The following is an 18,063-nucleotide window of genomic DNA, read 5'->3' on the forward strand; positions in this document are numbered from 1 at the left end:
ATTCGGAGTCACAAAACAAGCGTTACCCTGCAGCCTCACTATGACCCGCCCCCGCGAACCAGAAACAGGAGATAGTCTGACTGATAGCGCAGAAGAAAGCCAGGCTGGAGCTGACCCGGGAAGTCGGAAGTCTGCAAGAGTCAACGCAGAACAACGCCATTTCACCACCAGTTAAGGGAACAGCAAACTGACGCTACAGGTATGCCGTGTTTATCGGCGATATGTTGTTTATTTCTTGTCGAAAGGCCGCGTGTCTTAGCACAGCTAAGCTCTTTACCCGGGCCTGGGAACGGCCCTCAGGACTTGAACGGAAGAATGAAGCCGCAGACCGGGTCAGAGATTTCAGGAGAGAGGGAGGCTGGGTCAAGACGAGGCCCGTGGGGGCAGACGTCCACGCCTCCATACGGGCTGCGTGTATGTGAAAGATATACACTTGGGTGTTTTGTTAAAATGTAGGTGGTCGGTTTCACCCTTGAACACTTCCTCTGTAACGTTACTCATAATTGGTTTGGTGGACGAACGGTAGTACGTGGCGAACGTTAGTTGGCTAGCTTCTACGTTAGCTAGCTCATTCATAACGCTGAGCTCGAGCCACTCTGAGACTAACTTGGGTGCCGAGAAGCCTTTTTCCCCTGTAAGGATATATCGTTAAAAATAACCAGTGTAGCAACTAGGTTAACGTTACTTTTACCGTTAGCTAGCCTCCACTGTTTCAATACACGTTTTTTTGCTAATCATGTCGGTGAAGTGAGCCTGTCGTCGACATGTGTGTCTCTTGTTTCGCTTTTATAGTTTATTTGATTGTGGCGTTAATGTGTGACTTGAGTTAGCTGGGCTAACTTAGGCACCGAAGGTTAACGCTGTAGCTCGTGTTAAATCAGATCTGATGTATCTGTGATTGCAGGCTGTATCACCAAGCAGTCTTTTCTTGGTGTAAGAACAGCTGCCATTACGTATCCTGGTCCAATAGTGTGCACAAGGCCGGCGATTAGACATGACCGAGCATGCTGGGACATTTGGTACTCTACCATTGTGAACTGCCCTTGTTGAATTTTGAGGAGGCTTCCTGGACATCAAAGACCAGTCGCGGTGTTGTACCTTGTTTATGGTACTTAAAATAAATGAAACTTGTGTTGCTACATCTGCAATAAGGTGGTGACTAAATATATGACCGTCACACTGTCTGAATCTGTCAAAGCACCTCATGACCCCACTTTTAGAAACTTTGGCTTTAAGAGTCCATAAAGTTATTCCTGAGCTTCTCCTGTCTTTTGGCGTAGTGTCAGTTCTGTCTTGTTGGCTTCTTTGTCGATTTCCTTGAGGTCTATCTGTAGATAAGCTCTTATCTCGGGTGTCTTGGTTGTACTTGATTCTATACCACACTCATGTTTACTTGTTGTGGCCTGACCAATAATGGTTAAGTATTAGATTGTCATCCTTGCAGCCCAACTGTTCAGACAGACTCAGCTCCCAATTCTCTCACCCATTGCTCTAAACTAGAATATTTTAACTATCTGTAGTCATTGAAACTTTAAAGATAAATGGTGCTGTTATCGGAGAGTAAATGTAGTTCCATGGTCTTGTTTTTTTCTTTTCGAAATCATGTCTAAAATGTGTTTATTACACACATAACCTTTACAGTTGCAGAACAGATAACGTTTTTTGTAATAACAAATAACAAATTATTATTTGATATGACATTTTGTATAATTATAAACTTTTGAGCCATTTTGCAAAGCACTAGCACCATCATAGTCTGCGTGTAGAGTGCTGCATGGACTTGTTCTCAAGTACGGTCTGGACTGCTTTTTGGGCCCGATAGTTATCAGGAGTTTTCTCTCTGTTCTCGTCTGCCAAATCAGGAGGCTTGTCCAGCCAAGTGGCTAGATTCCGGGGAGCCAACAGCCCGAGAGGGCTTTGTCCTCGGGGCTCATTTTGATGCTGGGACAGGGCTCTGGCTACACAAGGAAACTCTTGCACCTTCCACTCTGAGGCCTGGGACTGAAAGGAAGAAAGCAAGAAATCGGGCTTCAAAACGTTTACGCCACTTACTCCACCCATACTTAATATGTCAAGAAGCAATGTTGCTTTAAGAATCATTTAGCAGCTTCATTTAGTCGGACATGGGCGTTTCCTGGAACATACAATGAATGTGACGTAAAAAATAACTTCCTGATTCAGTAGCCACTGAAAGGTAGCAGTTAAAACCTTGTTACCCAGTTCACCCGTGGTGTGTATGAGGTGTACTATGGCATCTTTATATCTTTGGTCTTATTTTATAAAACTTTGGCCTAGTTGATTCATTTCTACGTTTTAGACATTTTAGTCTTACTCTCCAGACCACCGAAAGGCGTTTTTGTTCTTGGCATGCTGCTCATTGGCCTTAGTCTGTGCTTTCTGTGTTGTCATTGTAATACGACACACTTTCCAATGAAGTAAACTGCAGAAGATAAGAAAAAAACTCAAAGTCCAATATTTTCATGTTTTGACTCTGAGCTTAGTTTCCACTGTGCTCTATAAGCCAACTGCTACATGCCTAGTCACATACTCTAGTATGAGTTTACCCCCGGCTGTAGCCTATGGAGTGTGAAGGATGCGTGCTCTTTGATACAGATGCCATACAAACACCTCAGAAGAAGTGTTGGCATTGAATGTATAAAGCAAAATAAACATTCAATAAACTAGTAAGATCCGCCAATCCCACGTATTCCTGAAGCCAGCGTCAAAGCTCTTCTAAAAATTGCGTAATATTTTTTTCAGAGTAAAATGTGTCAAAAATTAAACATTAAAACAGGCCTGGTACATTTTTGTGTGTTGCGGAAGATGTAATTGGAGGTCTTTTGAGATGGGAGTGAAACGGGGTCAACATTACACTATAAAGCTAAGTCTGTCAGTCCTCAGGAAGCCCCGCAGTGGAAAGTTATTCTTAAATGTATTATCATGGGTAATCTGCTTAATCCAAATGACTAAAGAGGTCTGGTCTACGACGCTGACTCCTACACTATATTACTGCCACAGATCCTAGGTATAGGATGGGATTGTGCAGCACTTCAGGTCACTCACTGTCAGTGCCACTCGCATTGTTGACAACACAACGCTGCTGTCGTAACCCAGGGCTTAAATTGTACCAGTTTTTCAAAAACAGTGCTTTTGTTTTTGTAATAAGTGCATAAGTTTGCTCAAGGCATCGCTGTTTGTAAGTTTGCAAGACATACTCTCCAGATGCAATAATGTTTGGAAAGAGATCTATTTATTTTACAAGAATCCTTGGCTCTATTATTGACTTTATCTCTTCAAACATCGCAGCAACACCGTAGGGATTTTTGATATGCCCCAGTGAAGAAGATGGGGCATAACGGAGGAAAATCAAGAGAACTGAAGGCTCTCTGTTTGAACTTTTTTAGCAGTGTTAGTCCACCTAACACTGACCTATACAGTCCACTTTATCTTAGCAGCTATCTCCTGAGGGTCATTTATTACAGTTGGTTTGGTTTATAGTGGCTTTTAATGATTCATTGTGTCTTTTACATTCTTACTGCGTAGCCTTGAAGAGACAAACATTAGCTTGGGTAGATGCTAATTTGATTAAGTCTCAGGACCTCTTCACTCTGTTTGCCTGCAATGGAAGAAGAACCCCCCCCCCCCCCCCCCACCGTTCTCCCGTCCCGTGGCTTGAAGCAGGCAGGGGTTAAACTGCAGCTGCAGCAGACCTCATCGGGTGACACTTGCATGTGTATTTTTGCCTCTTGCAAATCCATCTCATGAGTTTCAAATACCACCATATCGTCTCTGTGGGGGCTTAAGGAGGGAAGTGAAATAATGCAGCCAGTCATCTTCTTTTTAGACTAGTTGTCTCTGATGTTGTTGACGTATATTGTCCCCTGTTAAACCAATCTATCTGGTTCTCACCAAGCTTATTGTACATGAATCCATATAAAGATGGGGAATTCAGGCTGTCTCGCTGGGGTGGTGTTATCTAATTGGATCATATCACTAAGAGAGGACAGGGTGTCGGTGAGAGTCCTTTCATTCACACCCTCTCAACGCCATTAGTGGACTAACACCTCCACCTCTCATATGTCAAACCTTCACCAGTTCATCCATAGCAAATAGATTCATTTTCATTCAATCTTTAACATGTTATGTTCTTGTGATCTATGGATTTGAGCAGCCTCTGCCTCTTGCCTTTGTTGGCAGAAAGCCATTACCTTAATGTCATACATTAAATATGTGGAAAATATTGGCAGATGCCAGACTATGTTGACTGTTTGCCAAGTGGCCTACATTTTTATTTATTTTTTATTTTTCTTGTCTTCAGAATGGCGATGGATATCTACGACTCTCAGTACCTGCTGATCCTGGCCCCTTCCCTGGTCATTGCCCTCATGTTCCTCTTCTTCTGGCTCTTCATGAAGGAAACCTCCTACGATGAGGTTCTGGCCAGGCAGAAACGCGACCTCAAGCTACCACCATTCAAGCCAGAAACCCGGAAGAAGAATGAAAAAAAGAAGAGCAAGAAGAAGGAGAGTGCCAGCGGAGGTGGAGGTGGCGGCGGCGGAGGTGGAGGAGAGTCGGAAGAGGATCTTCGGGATTTTGATGTTGCTGATGGCGCCAATGGCTCCACTCTGGAGGTAGAGGAGGAACCTGCACCAGTAGCTACACCAGATCCTGCTCCACCGTCACCAAGTCCCAATGTGCCTGTTTCAGTGTCACCTGAGGCACCTACTGGTCTGAGGGAGAGAAAGAAGAAGGAGAAAAAGGCTGCCAGGGCTGCTGCAGCGGCTGCCGCCGCCGCCGCTGCTGCTGCAGGTCCTTCTGAGGAGCCTGAAGTGAACGGCTCACAGCCGATCAGTCGCAAAGCACAGCAACCTTCCTCCCCTCAGCTTGAGGTTCAGGTCCAGGTCCAAGCCGCTCAGGCTCCTGTCCAGGCTCAGACACCTCCCCAGATCTCTGGGAAGAAAAAGGAGAAGAAGAAACAAAAAACCGAGTCTGGTGAGTAGCTAATAGTGCAGTTAAAAGTGGGTGTGCCACTGAGCAATTTCCATCTTTTCCATGAGAAACTAACAATTCAATGAATTTCTCCTAAGTTACAGTGAATGACCAGCAGCCAGAGGTTATAGCTGAGCAGCATCCAGCTCCAGTCAAGAAGGAGGCTCCTATTATGTCTGAAACCAGAGTTATGGACGGTGCAACCCCAGCGGCTACCGGTGGCAAGAAGAAGAACTCTGCCAAGAAGCAGAAGACCGAGCATACTAATGGTGATGCAGCGGTCGCACATGCTAAATTAGTTTTTAAATATGAGGACTTGCACACAAACCAAAGCCTAAACCTGTCACCTTGTAAATCCAGTAGATGAAGCCCATGTTCTGGTTGACAATGCAACTCCTGCCAACCACCAAGCGGGCCATAACGATGATGTGCCATCCAAAGGGAGTGGCAAGAAGCAGAAGAATGAGACTGACAAAGGCAAGAAAAAAACCCAGTCTGAACCAGTATTTGCTTCTTTTTTTTCATATATACTCTCCAGCCATATAATAATGTGCTAAATTGCATTCTCTATCTTGTGTGTTTCAACAGAGAACACGGGGGTGAAGCTGAAGGAGCTGCTGTCTGGTCTGTCCAGCCTGCCGCTGTCAGAGGCCGAGGCTGTCAGTGTGATGGTTCTCCTCCGGGAGAAGAGCCCCAATGCATTGGATGCCTGGCACAAAGTGAGAGATTAATAAATGTTACATTTGGTATTTGTACCTTTTCTTTTTTTTTAACGTTATGTGTCTCACCACCAGTCTGCAGGTAGGCCTGACCCAGCTGCACAAGAACGAGAGAGACTTCTTACAACTCTGCAGGAGGAGGCTTCCATTGCAAAGGACAAAGTGAAACAGCTTAGCCAGGTCTGGATTCCTATGTTCTACTTAGTGAAGTCCTTGATGTAATAAATGATTTAATTCCCAATATATTGTTTGTATAAAGTAATTCCATTTGTTTCGGTGAAGAGCTTCATATGCCGTCTTACTTCTGTGCTTCAGGAGCTTCATGTTGAGAAGCAAAAGACAGGCCGGGTGGAGGCCGTGATGAAAGAGCAACGTACAGCCATGGAGAAGGAACTGGGCAGCATGCAAGGCAAAGCACAGGGCAGCTACCAGGAGCTTCAGACCATGCAGATAAAGGTTATTACATTATATTAGACACCGCTCTATTATCAGTACTGTGGGGGGGAAATGTGAAGGAACCCAGACCTCTTTTGGCCTTCTTCTCAAGGCTTAAACCTCTTGTTTATGTGTAGTTCCAGCAGGTGAGGGAGCAGCTGGAAAGCCAGATCACTCGGCTGCAGCAGGAGAACTGCATTCTGAGGGACGCAGTCAGCTCTGCCACCAACCAGATGGAGAGCAAGTCAGTGTTGCACTACAATAGACAATACCCTACTGGTCATGCTCTCTAGAGCGTCATAAATGGCTCATCTGCTCATCTTGGTGAAACAGTCCTCGGGATTCTATTCATATTTGAATTTCAGATCATTGTCTCTGCATTTTAGCTCAGATCTGAACATTATCCTCTGTCACATTAAGAGATCCATCTGTATGCACAGTAACAGCATATGAAATGCCCCATACAGGCTATTTGTAGTTTAATTCATCAACAACATCCCACAATAATGCCCCCATTAACCATTTTCACTTCACTCATTTGCGCTTGTGTGCGTTTCTTCCTTGATAGGAATTCAGCAGAGCTGAACAAGCTGCGTTCTGAGTACAGTGGTCTGATGAAAGAGCTGGCAGACAACAACAGCAAGCTGCAGCAGGAGGAGCACCAGAGGAAGTCACTGGAGGTCAACTACAAGCAGAATGTGTCCCAGCTGGAGGTACACTAATCCAGATGCACAATATGTTTATTTAGCCTGTGCTTCAGTATCCCCAGCCGAGAGATGAAAATGAACTGAGCCGTGCCGCACGGCTTCAGATCTGGTTAGCCGGGTGTGGAAGCATTAGCAAGGAAATGGGAGGAGGTTGTAGTGTAAATCCTGGGGTGGGAGATGTGTGGGAAACAGAACCTGAGTTGGGAGGATTGTGTTGGCTTGGGAAGCTAGAACGTTTGAGGCTTTTGTGCTGTGTATAAACACTTTCCTGTGAGACACCGAGAGCAGCCTTTCCTGTCTTTTCATTGTCAACAATCAAAGACGGAAGTTTAAGTTGCTGGCTTTACACAGAAGACTCTCTGCAAAGAACTTGGGAGCCATGCCAAGAGTTGATACTTTGATGACAGAAATCCGTTTTTCTTTATTGCACAAAATACAATTCTAACGTGGACAGGATGTTTTGTAATGTGGACTTGCCCGTAACTTAGTTTGGCAGATCCAAAGTTGTGTTTGAATTCTTGAGGGAAAAGAAATCCAGATGGCCTTAATGCAAATCAACCAGTGAGAGGGAAGAAGATTGGTGGGTGTCATTTGTTAGTTTACCTGGTGTTGTGTGGCGGTACAGCACTTGTGTATTATAATTTGTTGGAGAATAGTGATCGTCAAATTGGATACATCTCTCCATCCCCAGGCCCAACTGCAGGATGCTAAGCGACGTTGGGAAGAACTGCAGAACTTCCTCCACAATGTCAATGCTGAGAGAGAGAAACTCCAGGCCTCAAATAAAGGTGATAAAATACATCACAGTGATCCTATAACTTAATCTTTCCACTATATTGAAGTGAATCGACAGGCTACTTTCAGCAGCTGATTGTCTGTGTGTCTGTGTGGCTGCAGAGCTTCACGGCCAGCTTTTGTCAGTGGAGACTGAGATGAACAACAAGAACAAGGAGATCCAGACCCTACACAGCAGTCTGACTGAAAACATGCTTTCCAAGGATCGGCTGGAGCAGAGAGTGATGGAGCTTCTGGAGATGTCCCAGCACAGTATGCCTGATGACTCGCTGCAAGTCCAGGTTCAGGTGAGCAACACCGCAACATCCTACACAATGATGTTACAGTACGTCTTTGCTTGTATTGGATTCAATTATATACGTGTGTGTGTGTGTGTGTGTGTGTGTGTGTGTGTTTAACAGGACCTTATGAATGAAAACAACGGTCTTCAGGTCCAGAGTGAGACCCTGCAAGTCCAAAATGAGACACTGCAGGCCCAGATCTCTTCACAGGTATATGGGTCAACCACATTCATCTGTGTTTAATAAGACAAAGATGCCAGCCTGCCTTACAATATGTATGTAGGCTAATAACATTTGTTTTTTTCTCATTTAGGTCACCCATGTCTCTCACATGGAGGAGCTGCAGAAGCTGTGAGAAACAATTTTGATGTTTTCAGACATGGCGACTGCATTACGAGTGAAACTGTTTCTCATGTGCTCTCCCAACTCTTCCCCTGCTCTCCTCAGATTGGCTGATAAGGAGTTCCAGAGAAAGAGTCTGGAGGATTCTCTAAATGCTGAGAGGAGCAGTGGGGCCGGTAGAGAAACCAACATGCAGGTATAGTCACCATCTACAGCTTCCTATACTGACACGCCATTGGTTCATTAGTCTGCTGGAATATAGTGAAACGTGTTCTAGGCCTCTTTGTGTTGAGAGGGAATATGGATTGAAGACCATGTGCACCATCCTGCTAGAAACGGGGCATGTTGGTTCACATTTGCAGATATTTTGAGTGCCATTGCCAAACGGATATCATTTATTTCACAGCTTTATAAACCTCAGACATGCTTGTAGAGTGTTGCGTCATTGCTCAAACTAATGCACTGTTGTCTCTCTTTCCTGCTTGTTCACCTGCAGGCCTTGCACAATGACAACATGTCCCTAAAGGCAGAGGTTCACAATCTGCAAGCACTGATTTCTGATCAGGTTAGCCGTGTACCTTTACCTTGTTTTTCCAAATATAAAAGGCTGGTATGCGTTTGTGCATTCTTCTGGTTGACACACCCGCTCTGTTTGACTCTCCCCATGCAGACTGCCTCCCAACTGGCTTTGGACCAGTTCCAGAAGAGGTGCGTGTGTGGAACATATTTTGAATGCTTTAGCTGGTTAGGCTTGTTACTAATAAGTCCTAATGAATATCTGAATTACTTTCTAAAACTTTGCTTCCTACCCAGTGTCCGAGAGAAGGACGACAACATGAGAACCATAGAGGACCTGCTCGAGAAGGGGCTGATTGAAGTGGCCAACAAGGAAGAAGAGCTCAAGGTGTTTTTCCTCTTGTGCTGCCTCACACTCATTTAACTGACATCAGCATGCTTTAAGGGACTCTGCATTTTACTTCTTGCCTTGTAATCACAAACCCTAATGGGCAAAAATCTTTAAGTCATTTCTGTCCCTGATGCAGGCTGTAAGAGAAGAAAATGAGGCACTAAGAGACGAAACCGAGGCCCTAAAAGAAGAAACCGAGGTCCTGAAGAGAAAGACAGCAGAACAGGCGAGTTGTCTAAAATCTTCACTGAAAGGAGTTTCTGGTTTTTCACAACTTATTCTGTACTCATTTCTTTTTGAATTGTCTTCTCCACTAATCACAGGGATCATCGGAGTCCATAGTGGAAGAACTCCAGATAACGTAAGAGCAATCAAGTTGACTTTTGATATTTTGGAATCATGCCAATGTAATAGTACATAATCTTCTGATCACCCAACCCCATCCACAGCACACAGACTCTTAACTTTCGTTTCCTTAATGTCTGTCAGCGAGCGGCAGCAGCTTTGCCAACCAGCTGATTCATCTCAAGTCATAAGTACATGTTATGAGACCAATGAACGTTACTTATTCTACTGTAAGCATTTCAAAGCAAATTCCTCCCGACACTACAGGCCACTCCCTATGCACACCCCTGATAGCAATTCTCCACTAGCACGACAGGCTGAGTAGTGTTAAATGTCCTCTTGCAGGGGGATAGCATTATATTTGTAATTCTGTGTGACTTCAAACTGTTCTGTATGATGAACCGTTGCTCACTTTGCTTTATAGGATGAAAGAGAAGGATGTGATGCTAAAATCAATGGAGGAGAGTCTACAGACGGCACAAGACGGCAGCTCTACCAGAGAGAAGACGGTAGAGGTGCGGGCTTGCATTTTGGGTTTGCATTTGGAAGTGTTTCCCTTTTTTTTTTATTGTTCATGCTGTGTTGTCCTACTTTGAGCTCTTGTCTGAGAGGTTTTTTTGTCTCTCAGGCTCTGGAGCAGCAGTTGGCTGCCCTGCAGGCAGAGATGGAGCAGCTGAGACAGAGGGAGACGCCAGAAGAGCTGACCCGTTCTGGTACCCAGCTCCAAGAACTCCAGGCTCAGTAAGTTAACCCCCACACTTCAACATGTAGTCCTCTAGCGTTGCCTCGCAAATCAGACTAATGATGAGCACATCTGACCCACAGGCTAGCAGCGAAGGACCATGACATCCAGATGCTGCAGGCTGAGCTGGAGGCAAGAACTAAGGAGCTGAGTGAGAAGGTGGAGCAGGTCCATCAGCAGGTGAGGAACAAAGAACTGCTCACTCATTGGAAGTGTGGCATATTTTATGGTTGGATTGCTAGTTAACATAGGAGAACAAATTTTGTTAGCGGAAGTTAGCTCTTTAGACTAGTGACTCAGAAAAGACCAAAGAGTTCATGTTTGAACTGTTCTTAAATTTCCTCTTTTTTCTATGAGTAATAAAGAGATCAAATCCTCATTCATTCGTAGTTTTAATTGAGTCTTTTCCCCTCCAAATAGCAGTCTCACGCTGCAGTGCCAAGCCCAGAGCTTCTTACAGCGTGAGTAATGTTACGATAAAATACATCTTTCCCACATGTTTTCATTTTAAAGGCCCTTTGACTACACAAGAATCCATAATGAGATCTTATGCATGTCCTTGTCGTTGTCTTATCAGGTTGTCAGAGAAGGAGAAGCAGGTCTCAGATCTGCAGGGTGAGCTGGCCGAGCTGAGGGACTCCCTGGAGCTTCATAGGAAGAAGAACAACGTAGGTTTCCTGCAGCGATTACTTGAACTGTGTAACACCCGTAGCTGCCCTGCAAGACATCACCCCCTCCCTTTGTGTGGTACCCCAAAACGCTCTCCCCTCGCACTGGAGTTGCACACTGCGTACATGCATCCATACTGCCCTTTTTTCCACTTAGTCACACTTGTTTTTCTTTTTGTTCATTTAATAACAAATGGGAAGCTTTCTCTCGCTAAGGTTGTATTCTCAACACGATTGTACACGATAGTACAGATGTCTATTTTGATTTGGATTGCTGACGCTGCGTGTTGCATAACAGGGCTTCTAGCCTACTCTTGTTATGCTCTCTATTGGCCTTGACTGTTTCGGCCAGCTTGTCGGTGCTTGTTGGTGATTCAGAGCATTAGAAACTCACCTACCTAAACATATATATTTGGACTTTGTTTTTAAATTTTTGTATCTACCGTGTATACATCTTCAGACATTACCTTATTTTAAATAGAAACTACTCCCAGAACATTGTTACAATACATATCTTGCATATTGTGCATGTTGCTTTGACCCACACAAGGTGCGAGACTGGGACTCTCGAGGCTATTTGCATTCTTCTTTTTAGCTGTTGGTGAAAAGCCGAGTGCAGCGATCTTAAAATGAGAAATGCATCCGGATTGTTCTGTTACTTTACCAGTGTTATGTGAAGGGTCACTGAATGCATTTTTCCTGAGGCTGAACTGAAGGTAGTATCTCTCTGGAACTGACCAAAACAGGAGCTCCGGGAGAAAAACTGGAGTGCAATGGAAGCTCTGTCAGCCACCGAGTCCATGCTTCAAGGGAAACTCAGCAAAGCTGTCAAGGTTCGACACCCCACCTCAGTCTCCTTCACTCTAGTTCCGATCTGATGCATCCCCCCCCGAAAATCTGTTTTTTTGCCATAATTGACCCAGTGAGAATTTTTTTTGACACCATCCATAACAAAGCTGCATACTCATTTACCTCACTGTCCCCTCTGTTGTTTGCCCTCAATTGGCTTTGTGTTGAGCTGTTGGTCTAAGCTACTCCCCTTTCTAAATCTCAGGCTTTACGAACTCAACAAATTTCTAGGCTGGAAGCTCTGAAATGTATAGAAGAGTTCCCCCTGCCCAGAGCTCAGACTGATGCTAGGAAATGAGTGTGCAGTGACCTAGAGATTGTTTCACTAGATGTCATTAGATTGAGATTCATGGTAATCATTTTTGCCGCTTCCTGTCTTTCTGTCATGCGACTCATTTCTAGCATGTTTTCCCCCCATTCTGCTTTCTGACATCCGTGCCGTCAATATCACCAGTTAATCGATGAAAATCTGTTTAATTCACTTTGATTTTAATGCGGTTTATTCTTTTTGAAGGAAATGTGATCCTTCAAACATTTGTTTTTTAATGGACATGCAACAGTGGCCTTCCAATGCTCCGTCCTCGCGACTGAAAGATCTTTTTGTAAGAACGTAGTTCTTGTAGCTGAGATCCTAGACATAGAGTGGGCTACCAGATAGCCGGTCTATTTACAGTTCCAGTGAGCGTATATTTTTGCCCTCCTCCCCCTACATTAGGGAAGGTAAACGCTGAACCATCGGCACCGCAGCTGCTCCTCTGCCATTTGAGTACAGTAGAAAGCACCTTCACAGAGCTGAGCCAGGGAGTTCCTTGGCAGCTGCTGTGTACTGTCAGTGCACGCCGGCTGTATTCAACTCTATACAGTCGTCTCAGAGCTGCCTTTGACACGGTGTGTTAATGTGAATAGTGGTTGGAGTGCCAGTTGGCTTGTGCGTGGCATACGTTCTCCCTTCAGGCCTCAGAGTGACAGTGCATGATGCTTGCTTATTGTGGGAGGACTGATAGCTACCTTCTTATTTATTGAAGACTTTCAAGGTACTTTGTACAATTTCATGAAAGCAGACTGATGTGTTTGTGGTTAAAGGAGGACTGAAGCATGTGATGTGCTCTGAATCCGAGGTTGCTGACACTTGGTGGAGGCGTGGCCTGTTGAACGATGCTGAGGTTTTCTTGGGCTAATTGAAAGAAGGAGCGAGACAGCGTTTATCCGAATGCTGTAGAATTCTAATTTAGGATTATGTTAAGTGAGTCATTCCTGTGACATTGATTGGAGCGGCTCGATGGATGAATATCATGGAGAGTAGAAGGAAAAGCGCTTGTCATATCTCTCTCTGATGACCTCGTCTTCGAAGAGACTCAACTATTTGAACAGTCGGTGCTCAATCTCTCCTCCTCTCTCTTTTTCTTTCCCCTCCCATCGCCTTGTAGGAGAACCAGACGGCTCTGGCAGTGTGTCAGGCCGAGTGTCGAGAAGTCCTGCACAGATCTCTGCCCCATGTGCCTCTGCCCAGTGAGCAGGTATATTTAGTATTAGATTTTGAACTCCGTGCAAATCTAACTCTGTTACTTCTCACCCTGTGTCATGATGTCCCTCTTTACTTTTGATCTCTTCTTTTCACCAGAACCATCAGGAGTGGCTCCACAGATTTGAGGGGGCAGTAGCTGAATGCTCGGCTGCGCAATCCACCCCTGCATCAGGGGACTCTATGGTAAATAAAGTGGAAATGTAAATCTTTCCTCTTCAACTGAAGAAATCTTTAGCAACAAAACTTCTCTCTCACACTAGGGACTGGTTGAGAAGATGAAAGAAGCTGAGGAAACCCAAAGGATTCTCCAGAAGGACTGTGAGACGTACAAGAAGGTGTTGGCAGAGACGGTGAGATGAGGTTTTTAACGTTTGTGCTTCTAAAGCGGTGTCTGTTGCCAAAACTGAGCCGTCGTTCCTGCTTCCTCCACAGGAGGGCATCCTGCAGCGCCTCCAGAACAGCGTGGAGCAGGAGGAGACTCGCTGGAGGGGGAAGCTGGATTTATCACAGGGAGAGCTCAGAGAGGTATGCGTTCAGGTTCAGCAGGAGCCAACTCCCAGATTAAATACCAAAACACTGAATATTGCACAGTGTGCTCAATTCATTGCATCATTCTTCTGTCTCTTCCCTTAGATGAGCCTGAAAGTCACAGCTCTGGAGCAAGACATCGAGAGACTAACTGATGGAGCAGAGTTGGAAAATGTCAGTCCACTTAAAACACACCTTTTTTTTTATGCCTCATTTATAAAGTTTATTTAAAAGAAAAACATTTCAACACCACCGTTGCATATTGTAAGTGCAGCTGGATTTTCTGAGCCCTGCGGTTGTCGTTTCCTAAGCCCTTCTGAATTCTCCTTCACATCTTACCTCGACCTCATGATGTGTTCCATCGAGGTCAAGGAAAAGCTTAACACACTCGCATTCCTTCTAAGACTTACTGTAATTCAAACATTCTGCCATTTTAACTCGTGTTTGTCTCGGTCATGAGTAACTCTGAACCTCTGTTGTGCTTTGTAGCTGAGGAGAGAAAAGCAGCACTTGGAGTCTGAGTTGGAGAGAGCGGAGCGTGAGAGTGCCATCTATGTAACAGAAGTCAGAGAGGTGAGCAGAAACACGACTCCTCCTCCTCCTTTGTGATCCTCCGTCACGTCATAAGAGAACGAGCTCCGTTGTGTTCATGGCATGTTTTGTGACATCCTGTTTATTTGGGGCATATGAAATCCACTCGACACAGAGACTAAACATTGTCGAACTGGAAGCACACACAATCTTTACACAGTCCGCTCTTGCAGTGACTTGGTTACACCACTCAACAGACTAACTTAATAATTTACAGTCATGCACAACAGGATCCTGTGCTTTATGTATCACTACACGGCTCCGCTTAATAGTAAGAGCATTCGCTGCGTAGACTGTGTGCTGGTAGTGACTCACAGACTCCCATTAAACACATAATCTCAAACTTAATTTCAGCTCAAAGATCTGTTGACTGAGTTGCAGACCAGACTCGATGGCTCATATACAGAGGCTGTCAGACAGAATGAGGAGCTGACTTTGGTAAGCGGGGCTCACCCTCCAGCTGGAGCGCCTTTTAAAACCTTTCCCTTATTGCACTCGACGGTGGCTCTACACTGACTGCTACAACACGGGGCTCTCCATCTTCTGCTTGTGCGGGTCATCATCCATAACCTCAGTGAACCAAAATAAGAGAACCTACTCTTGAAGTTACGGGCAGAGTAGGTTCTCTTATTTTAGGAGCCAGAACATGTGACTTAGTAAAGTAGCAAACATCAGAGGTTGAGAGTGATGACTCACACTCTGTGGTTCCTACAAGACTAACTCTTCTGTCTCTACACTGGCACTCCAATTCATCTCACTTTGACTTGTCGGGCATCTAACAAATGGCTTTCTCGTCAACTTGCCTTCCTTCTGCGGAGTCCAAAAGAGTGCTTAATTTTGCCGATCGTCTGCTTTCATTTTACGCCACACTCACACAGTGAACTGCACACTATTAAACCCTCTTCAGCCTTCTCACAAACCCCGTCTGTCTGTCTGTCCCAGCGAGCCATAATGTCACTGGACAATTTTCTGTGGTTTGTTTTGTGAAGTGCTGGTAGTCTGTAGATTAGTGATGAAATATTGTCTGTGTTCAGACCGACAATAGCGCCATCAGAAATGTAGCCTCCTGATTAATTACGAGGACTTAAAAAAAAAAAAAAAAAAAGAAACGACACAGGGTTGCCAAACTTTTGCTTTCATTACTACAGTGTCCGGTTTGTGTTTGTAAGGTGAATGATGTCATTTAACTCTTCACAACGACTGCAGTGGTGATAACTTTACAGAGTTGACCCTAGTATGGCATCTGAAATGCCTTTTTAAAACATTAATGTATTTCCAAGACTTCCAGGATGGTGAGTCATCCTCTCACCTGTACCTTTAGCAACATGCCCACACCAATGCAGCCACTTGCACTCTTTCTATACAGTGCTATTTTGGTTTGAACATTGTCTGAGTACGTTAAATCAGCGCAAATGTTGAGCACTTTAATGTATGTATTTAAAGGGACAGTTCACCCCCAAAACAAAAAAGACTGCAATGTATCTTTCCTGAAATCATGACCAAGTTACTGTTTATTTCCATAATCCACAGACCTTGTTGAAACTCACTATCTGTATTTTTGATTTTGGGGTGACCTGTCGCTTTAATTTTGACAGAAGGCTCTGAATACATGTTCTTTGTACATATGAAATCGTACATGTATAACGGGATTCACAGGTGAGACTGGGAGGCTCTTATGTGCTGTAGAGCTAAGTGTCTGTTTTGATTCCAGCTGAAAACCCAGCTCACCAAGACTCTGTCCAAGCTGGAGACCGAAGAGAATGAGCGGCAAAAGGTGGCTGGTGACCTGTCTACGGTAAGAATACTTGTTTATATTTGATGAAACTGTTATTATACACTGCTGATATGGATCCAACTCCAGGCCACGGTGTAAACAAGTTATCATGGTTTTCTATGCGGTCCTTGTCCCAGGCCCAGCAGTCTCTTGATCTGATCCAGGGGGAGCTCTCAAAAGTGACGGACAACGCTGGTGACCTGATAGAGAATAGCAGCCTGTCGTCACAGAGAGTAAGAGCCGCGGGCAGTGTGGGTGTTGTAACAGTTGGTGGTGTTCGTCTTTGCATGTATGGTGGTAAGGTGGTCACACTGAGCCCTAAACCTGCCGTTGTGTCTCTGACAGGAAGAGATTGACAGAAAGGAGAAGATGGCTGCAGGACTGAACCAAACAGTCAAAGAACTGCAGCAGCTGCTACAAGGCGTCAGCCGGCAACTCACCAAGAGACAGGAGGGGGTAAGGCCTGTTACTGTGCTGTTCTCACAGCCCAATAGAACCTTATGTCGTAGGCTTTCCACTCACAACAGTGTATCTGAACAATATACATGTTGTGCTTTCCTCCAGGAGGCTGACAAAGAGCTGCCCAAGGTATAGTGAGAGGAGGACAGACGCCCACGCAGCCACCCTGACTGCACTACAGAGACCACCTTTGACCTTTTGGTCTCATCACTACCACCGTCATACTGCCATACTGTCACACCCAGCCGTCCCCTTTTCCCAACCACCTTCACCTCCACCTGTACTAGAGGCAGCCGCCAGCAAACCGCTCATAGTCTGATTGTTGGCCGTAAGGGAGCAAGTAGAGGTTACTGTTAATTCCAAACACTCCAGACACTGTACCAAAACACACTACTCCACTCCCACCACATTCCTCTTTTTCAGCAGCATCGCCAGTTCATTTTTATTCTTAACTTAAAAGTGACATCCAATATATTTTTAAACTGTGTGGCAACCATTCCTCTGTTTAAAAACACATTTTGTTTTACAATGACCTCCTTTTGAATACTGCAGTAGTATTTGTTGTTATTTGTCAAGAGAGGGCAGTGATACAAATTTCCAACTTGTTGAAACAAACTTTGGGGTTTCAGTCCTCTTTTTTCTTAACTTAAAGGTATGTATTGTTTAAATGTATCAGTTAGGACCTGCTGAAACACACGATGTTGTTGCTCTGTTTGCCTCCTGACCAGAAAACTATCTCAAACTGCGGATCATTGTGCATTCATGAATTCATAGCTCCATGCATACCTTGGCTCAGTGTTGTGTGGGAGAAGGGAGGTCAAAAGGGGTCTCGGCATATCAGACGGGTCACTACGTGACTAACTATGGAGATGCATGGACATATTGTAGTCAGGTTTGTACTGCAGCTCCAGAGAGAAGTAAGCCTGTGACCCTGGCTGTGAGAAGAGAAGGCCAGGTCAACAGTGTAGAGGTTTTTAATCCTTCTGCAACTACTCTAGGAATAAGCGTCCCATATCATTTGTAATCAACACTCGCTATATTGTTGCTAAGTTCATTAACACTGAAGATTTTGTTCTTTTTGTAACCGGCGATGTTAATAAAAGGGATGCTTGATGAGTCTGACCGGCATCCTGTGTTTAATCTTTCTCCTCCACTGCACTTCTCGCTCCCCACCACTGGGGGGCAGCATGCAACCTTAGTTGACACTTCACACTAATTTGATTCATAACCTTGAAAAACCGGAATGTGCAAAGGAAAATTACAAAGCTTCTGCTCATGCTGGCAGGTGGAAATATTGCTTGGCAGAACATTAGTCTGATTTCCCTGGACATGATAAACAGGTTTGTCATGTCCTGTTATTTCAGGTAAGTGGTTTGTATAACAGGAGAGGAGGTGACACACTGTGCA

General features: G+C 44.7%; 1 protein-coding gene across 6 annotated transcripts; it reads left to right on the forward strand.

Annotated features, from left to right (window-relative positions):
• The first annotated feature begins 38 nt into the window (after positions 1-38).
• ktn1 (kinectin 1) lies at positions 39-17,778 on the forward strand. 6 transcript variants are annotated; one of them, XM_076107804.1, is made up of 36 exons: positions 39-199; positions 4,319-4,992; positions 5,088-5,258; positions 5,350-5,466; positions 5,578-5,708; positions 5,784-5,888; positions 6,024-6,164; positions 6,281-6,387; positions 6,712-6,856; positions 7,542-7,638; positions 7,748-7,932; positions 8,047-8,136; positions 8,240-8,277; positions 8,374-8,464; positions 8,765-8,833; positions 8,939-8,976; positions 9,082-9,172; positions 9,312-9,401; positions 9,499-9,536; positions 9,945-10,035; positions 10,149-10,261; positions 10,346-10,442; positions 10,683-10,723; positions 10,840-10,930; positions 11,677-11,763; positions 13,207-13,296; positions 13,401-13,487; positions 13,565-13,654; positions 13,737-13,829; positions 13,938-14,006; positions 14,322-14,405; positions 14,778-14,861; positions 16,135-16,218; positions 16,335-16,430; positions 16,543-16,653; positions 16,762-17,778. In XM_076107804.1, the coding sequence occupies exons 2-36, from the start codon at positions 4,320-4,322 to the stop codon at positions 16,789-16,791; spliced, it is 3,855 nt and encodes a 1,284-aa protein (XP_075963919.1). In that variant the 5' UTR covers positions 39-199; position 4,319; the 3' UTR covers positions 16,792-17,778. The 6 variants fall into 6 exon arrangements, with proteins under 6 accessions (XP_075963919.1, XP_075963921.1, XP_075963920.1 ...); XM_076107806.1 differs by having other exon boundaries at positions 10,686-10,723; XM_076107805.1 differs by having other exon boundaries at positions 5,353-5,466.
• Positions 17,779-18,063: the final 285 nt, after the last annotated feature.

The sequence above is a fragment of the Anarhichas minor genome, unplaced genomic scaffold, assembly GCF_050575085.1.
Source record: "Anarhichas minor isolate MPS153535 unplaced genomic scaffold, ASM5057508v1 ptg000040l, whole genome shotgun sequence".
NCBI classification, from domain to species: Eukaryota; Metazoa; Chordata; class Actinopteri; order Perciformes; family Anarhichadidae; genus Anarhichas; species Anarhichas minor.

Excerpts from the sequence above, each read along its gene's own strand:
- ktn1 (XM_076107804.1), top strand. The coding sequence starts at position 4,320 with ATGGCGATGGATATCTACGACTCTCAGTACCTGCTGATCCTGGCCCCT. Across the intron at positions 9,402-9,498 it reads AGAGAAAGACAGCAGAACAG|GGATCATCGGAGTCCATAGT; the intron begins GCGAGTTGTCTA and ends CACTAATCACAG. Across the intron at positions 9,537-9,944 it reads GTGGAAGAACTCCAGATAAC|GATGAAAGAGAAGGATGTGA; the intron begins GTAAGAGCAATC and ends TTTGCTTTATAG.